At 37.1% G+C, this 6,875-nt stretch overlaps 1 protein-coding gene across 2 annotated transcripts; it reads left to right on the top strand.

Annotated features, from left to right (window-relative positions):
* Nucleotides 330-5,454, top strand: LOC104766320 (uncharacterized protein sll0005). Of its 2 annotated transcripts, XM_010490183.2 has the most exons (14): nucleotides 332-750; nucleotides 846-995; nucleotides 1,100-1,270; nucleotides 1,624-1,767; nucleotides 1,875-1,980; nucleotides 2,072-2,220; nucleotides 2,322-2,447; nucleotides 2,589-2,732; nucleotides 3,169-3,256; nucleotides 3,381-3,677; nucleotides 4,136-4,212; nucleotides 4,365-4,679; nucleotides 4,854-5,087; nucleotides 5,170-5,454. In XM_010490183.2, the coding sequence occupies exons 1-14, from the start codon at nucleotides 493-495 to the stop codon at nucleotides 5,302-5,304; spliced, it is 2,394 nt and encodes a 797-aa protein (XP_010488485.1). In that variant the 5' UTR covers nucleotides 332-492; the 3' UTR covers nucleotides 5,305-5,454. The 2 variants fall into 2 exon arrangements, with proteins under 2 accessions (XP_010488486.1, XP_010488485.1); XM_010490184.2 differs by lacking the exon at nucleotides 4,136-4,212 and having other exon boundaries at nucleotides 330-750; nucleotides 3,381-3,754.

Below are 6,875 nucleotides of genomic sequence, written 5' to 3'. Positions count from 1 at the left end.
TAACCACAGTCATATCCGTGCGGATTTTACTGGACTAATTCATATCCCACAGACAGGAAAAAAAAAAAAAAAAAAGAGAATGTTCGTATGTACGGGTCCATAGCACATATTCACATCGCTACGGTGAGGAGTAAGGGACCAAATTGATAGCGCGCAGGTCTTATAAGCTTTTCCAAGTAACACCTTGAGGTCACGAGTTCGAATCTCTCTCACCCATATCTTTCATTTTTCCCAGTTTCGAACAAATGATGTCACAATCTCATCGTTTTACACCACCGAGGAATCTGTAAGCCGCGATAAACATTTTAAATGGAAACAAATTCGATTTAACAGAGAAAATTACATATGAACTCGGTTGCGCCACGTGGTCCCTCCATTGCCGATACCTTCCGGTGAAATACCCCTAACAAAAACACTCCGCTTCTTCCACTTAGAGCCGTAAAAGCACCACTGCTTCTTCTTCATCAACCACCACAAATCTCCAATCGATCGATGGAAGCAGCAGCAGTGCCACGTCTCGTCTACTGCGGACCACAACCAATTCGATTCTCCGTCTCCTCACGCCGCTCCTTCATCTCCGATATCCCTCCCCGTATTAACAAACGCTCTCGCCGGATTCTAGCCGTCGCTACTGATCCCAAACCTACACAGACTACTACTCCACCCAAGTCCACCACCGTTAACGGATCTTCCTCTTCTTCTTCACCTTCATCCTCTCCGTCAAAAGGAGTCAACAACAATGTTTCCACGGTACGATTTTCGACTTCTTATAATCCGTGAAATTCATATCCTCCATGCCGATTTCGTTATTCGAATTTTTTGATTTGTGGCGAAAAATGTTACAGAGAGTTAGCGATGTATCGAAAGAGATTAAAAGAGTGAGAGCTCAAATGGAAGAAGATGAACAGTTGTCTGTGTTGATGAGAGGTCTTCGTGGTCAGAACTTGAAGGATTCTGTTTTTGCTGATGATAATATTCAGCTTAGGCTTGTTGAGGTAACACTAACAACAACAACAACCAACTCTTTTTGGATTTTACTAAGATATTGGATTTAGCATTGTTTAATGTTTTGATTTCTTCTTTTGTTGGGGTTTTGTAGACTGGTGAGAGCAGTGAGTTCTTACCTCTGGTGTATGACCCGGCTACCATCTCTGTGTATTGGGGGAAACGTCCTCGTGCTGTTGCTTCTCGAATTATTCAGCTGCTTTCGGTCGCTGGAGGGTTTCTTTCGCGTATCGCTGGGGATATAATTAACAAGAAAGTCAAAGAGGTAATATTCTGTTTACTGTTTTTAATCATAGATGATAGATGGGAAACTAGAGCAGAATGTTTAGTTGTGGTTGCAGATTCTTGTGGTATATGTTAACTTCTTTAGGTAGGATTGAGGAAAAAAGTATACAAATTTCATGTCATATCTTTCAATCTCTTCCTCCTACCAAGCATGATGTGAAATTTTTGCAGAGTCAATATGTGATCAGCATAACTCCAGTGATAAATATTGTCTTAAGTATTTTATTTAGTCATTGGTGTAGAATATTTCTGTTCATGTCTAAACTTTCTTTTTGGCTTGCAGTTAATTTATTTGCAGTTTGAGTCTCACTATTTATCTGTCATCATTGTCAGAATGAGATTGCCAGGGCAATTGAATTGAGGGAAATTGTCACTTCCTTGGGTCCAGCGTACATTAAACTTGGGCAAGCTTTGAGTATTCGACCAGACATCTTGTCACCTGCTGCAATGACAGAGCTACAAAAGCTGTGTGATAAGGTATATTGCAGCAATTATGTCGTTCCATATAATGTTGATTTCTACCATGCCAATTCTCTGCCTTAGCAGAACTAAATGTGGCCATTTTTTTTTTTTTTTATGTCAAGGTCCCTTCATATCCTGATGATGTAGCAATGGCTCTAATTGAGGAGGAGCTTGGGAAGCCATGGTTCGACATTTATTCTGAGCTCTCTCCTTCCCCAATCGCTGCTGGTAAATCCCGACCATCAATTAACATTCTGGCCTAATCATTTCAGTAGATTTTTTAAATGAAAAATGATTTATTCTTCTTCTGGTTTTGCAGCATCCCTAGGACAAGTGTATAAGGGGCGATTAAAGGAAACTGGGGATCTAGTGGCCGTGAAAGTACAGAGGCCTTTTGTTCTTGAGACGGTGACTGTCGACTTGTTTGTGATACGGAATTTGGGTCTATTTCTGCGGAAGTTCCCTCAGGCAAGGTTTTGTCTGACAGCTCAGCTTATGCACTTCTGCGATTGTTCTCTTTCACCTCAATAACATTCAATTTTCTTGTTCTTCTCGTAAATTTTGTGCAGGTGTCAGTAGATGTTGTTGGACTGGTTGATGAATGGGCTGCTCGCTTTTTTGAAGAGCTGGATTATGTTAACGAGGGAGAGAATGGAACATATTTTGCAGAAATGATGAAGAAAGATCTTCCACAAGTACGCTTCATAACTTTTCTAGTGAACACTTCAGTCTGTTGTCTATATATGAGGCGTATGATTAAAAAAATTGTATTTGACATGTATCTATGTGGATCTACATCTGTGGAATGGTTCCTAATACTGCAATTATTTTTTCAGGTCGTTGTGCCTAAAACCTACCAAAAGTACACGTCAAGGAAGGTTCTTACAACACAATGGGTTGATGGAGAGAAACTGTCACAAAGTATTGAGAGTGACGTTGGCGAACTTGTGAATGTTGGTGTTATTTGTTACCTAAAGCAGGTAATGCTTCCTGCATACTTGTTGAGGAGCATAAGATATGTGGTCTTAGGTTAATTGCGTTCATTGAAATTTCTTCTTGGTTCAACTTCTTCTGCAATCATACTAAGCGACATAGATCTTGGCATGCATATACTAATACCTCCTGAGATAGTTAATTTCTTGGGGTTGTTATTTATCATTTATAATCTTACATTGCATGGCTAGCTATTTAATGTTTTTAACCGATAATTCTTAGCCATCTAGTGAGTAGAATGATTTGAGCATGTAAAAAGATAAGCAGCAGCTTTCGACACCAAAATACCTTATCATATCAAAAGTCTGTGTTGGCTTTTATGTTCTATTTTCTGGTCATTCTGATCACAGTCTTTTTCCTGTTTTAAAAACAAGATGATGAGCATGTATATTCTTTTTAACACTTTACTGTTTTGTGCTTCAGTTGCTTGATACTGGGTTTTTCCATGCTGACCCTCATCCTGGAAATATGATTCGTACCCCAGATGGAAAGCTAGCCATCCTCGATTTTGGTAACGATTCTAATTCCAGTTATTACGTTTAGTGAAAAGTACTCTTTGGATATCCCAGTTACATTCAATTTGATATGAGAAAAGAAAAAAATTGTTGACATCATATCCTTGTGTTTACTGACAGGTCTTGTTACCAAGTTGACCGATGATCAGAAGTACGGAATGATTGAAGCCATTGCACACTTAATTCACCGAGATTATGATGCCATAGTCAAAGATTTTGTCAAGCTTGGTTTCATCCCTGATGGGGTCAATCTGGCACCTATATTACCTGTCCTGGCCAAGGTTTTTGATCAGGCGCTCGAAGGTGGTGGAGCCAAAAACATCAACTTTCAAGAGTTGGCAGCAGATTTGGCACAGATCACTTTTGACTATCCTTTCAGAATTCCCCCTTATTTTGCGTTAATAATTAGGGCGATTGGTGTGCTAGAAGGTATAGCTCTTGTGGGGAATCCTGAATTTGCTATTGTGGACGAGGCTTATCCTTATATTGCTCAGGTATATTATATGAACTCTATTAGTATTAGTGTTATTCAGAAATTAGAGTAGGAGTTTTCTTTGTCCAGTCCATTCATTCACTGTCTTTTAAATTAATCTTACAAAATACTGATGGTTAACGTCTTCATATGATAACCTCAAAATTTGTAGCGGCTCCTGACGGATGAATCTCCTCGCCTGAGGGAGGCTTTGCGGTACACAATCTATGGGAAAACTGGCGTTTTTGATGCTGAAAGATTCATCGATGTGATGCAAGCCTTTGAGACATTTATTACAGCAGCCAAAAGTGGAGGAGGGGAAGATATGAAGGGAGGCATGGCGGAGCTAGCTCTTATGCAAAGTAAGACAAGCAGTTTGGGTCNTTAATAATTAGGGCGATTGGTGTGCTAGAAGGTATAGCTCTTGTGGGGAATCCTGAATTTGCTATTGTGGACGAGGCTTATCCTTATATTGCTCAGGTATATTATATGAACTCTATTAGTATTAGTGTTATTCAGTAAGTAGAGTAGAATTTTTCTTTCTGGCCAGTCCATTCATTCACTGTCTTTTAAATTAATCTTACAAAATACTGATGGTTAACGTCTTCATATGATAACCTCAAAATTTGTAGCGGCTCCTGACGGATGAATCTCCTCGCCTGAGGGAGGCTTTGCGGTACACAATCTATGGGAAAACTGGCGTTTTTGATGCTGAAAGATTCATCGATGTGATGCAAGCCTTTGAGACATTTATTACAGCAGCCAAAAGTGGAGGAGGGGAAGATATGAAGGGAGGCATGGCGGAGCTAGCTCTTATGCAAAGTAAGACAAGCAGTTTGGGTCCTATGTTTGCATCCCAACCGGACCAGCCAGCTCAAACGAGAGTCGCTTTGTCGTTTCTGCTTTCGGAGAAAGGGAACTTCTTCCGCGAGTTTCTGTTGGATGAGGTAATAATCAAAATTTGACCACTTGTTCTTGTCACATTGATACACCTGCACAATGAATGATAAATTTTGACAATAACTAGGTAGAAAAGGTCATAGTCACCACGTAATGGTTTTAAAACATGCTTATTCATGGCAACATCAGTTCTGACAGTTATTTGCGATCACTTAAAACAGATAGTAAAAGGCATTGATGCAATCACAAGAGAACAGCTGGTGCAAGCAATGGCGGTCTTCGGAGTCAGAAACACGACCCCAATCTTCGGTATGTTACCAGCAACATTGGGACCCTTCAAGCCTGCAGCACTCCTTCCATCCGTGACGGAAGAGGACAAGGTCATCTTAAACAATGTTCAGAAAGTAATCGAGTTCCTTACCGCAAGAAGCTCCATGTCGAATAATCCTGATCAAGTAAGATTCAGAATTTTCTCATAATTCAATCGTTGTAATACTTGAGCTTTTAAACTTATGTGTGGTCAATATCATAAAACAGGTTGTAGATGTATCTCAAGTGGTTCGGGAACTGCTTCCTGTGTTGCCTGGGATCTCTGCCACAGTACTGCCTGAGATAATGAGTCGGCTTGGGTCACGAGCGATGGCAAGAATAGTCCGGGACACGTTTTTGTGAATAGTTGGCTGAGCTTTGTACATATAAGTTGCATCCCTATATTAGTAAAAGAGAAGTACAACTTCTAAGTATACAATGTAAAAGAGAAAATGCCCCCAATGACCAAAAAAGAATACAATGTAAATGAGTTAAATAAGACTTTTAATTATCTTGGGTCGGGTTATTTAAAAACAAATAACCCGAAAATTTGAAATCGGGCAAATCAACAGAATTGGATCACGTCCATAAGTTTAAAAATCATGTTTATTGGACGCGGACTCCTAAAATCATGAGTAATAATGTTTTAAAAAAAAATCTCATATGTGAATTTGAAAATTCAAGTTCTTTTCTCCCTGAATCCTTCGTTGGTCGAAGAACGACCTCGGAGAAAGTGCTTACCGGTGGTGATTCATCGGAATTATGCCATGTTGGGGGAAAAAATGTGATAAATAATATGGTTTTTGTTTTTGACTCCTAAATCAATGGTTAATTGATGGATCTAACAAATTTCTGTACAAAGCACATCAAAATCGTGAAAAAAATCAATTTCTAGCGTGATTTTGGAGAAATCATCTGTAATAATCGGATTTCAAGGAAGAAGATAAAGTTAATTTTAGACTTTACGATTAACTAAAAAATCATACTAAAAAAGGTCTAAATAAAATAAACCATTAATTGCCGCAATAAATCGTAACAAAATATTCCATGAATATGACATATTAATTTCGAAAATATTGAAAGAAGAAAGAATTTAAATAATATCCATAAGTGATTGTAACCAAAAAATCTAAATGGTGAAGATTTAAGTATCTAATGTAACAACTATAATATTCAAATCCTAGAAATCTTTAAAGTTAGTTATTTCAATTATGAAGAACTAACCATATTTAAAAATTGTTTAGAGATAATAAGGAAATCAGAAGAAAATCAATCACCCAAAAAATTAGCACTTGACATAACCATTAAAAAAATAATGATACTAAAATTTTAAAATAATATCGATCCAAAATTTTTGGAAATCGTTTAAAGTTGTTACCATAAAATCAAGCTATTGAATTTAAAGTTGTTACCATAAAATCAAGCTATTTAATTTGGTGACATATTTTACGATAATTTGTTACATTAAAAGTCAAGCATTTAAAATACAAATATTACATATGTAAACATATTTAATACAGTCAAATATTGTGCATCCCATATATAAAATCTAAACAGGTAATACACAATATTACATATATTCTCATTGCATTATATTTTTTAGCTTCAAAAAGATCTGATTTTATTAAACCTAATTTGTGATAATGATTAGCCGACTCTTCTTAGCCTATTAATTGATAATTGATCATCGATAATCGATCATTTGCATTTAAGTATCTCTTTCTCATTTTTATTATCATAGTTGTTCATCTATATCATAGAGAATTTATCATTTACAATTTTTTTTATTTTGAATTTGCAAGCAAATGAATTATTATTCTCATTGTTTAGTAATATGGCGTAGCTAACCTTTTTCAGGTGTGTAGAGCAAATCACTTCTTTTGATAGCTATTTGTTTCTTTCTCACTTATTTTTAATCGATTAAATATGATGAA

This window comes from Camelina sativa, chromosome 19 (assembly GCF_000633955.1).
Source record: "Camelina sativa cultivar DH55 chromosome 19, Cs, whole genome shotgun sequence".
In the NCBI taxonomy this organism is placed as follows: Eukaryota; Viridiplantae; Streptophyta; class Magnoliopsida; order Brassicales; family Brassicaceae; genus Camelina; species Camelina sativa.
The sequence above is the reverse complement of the archived record's forward strand: the minus strand, read 5'-3'. Positions and strand labels throughout refer to the sequence as shown.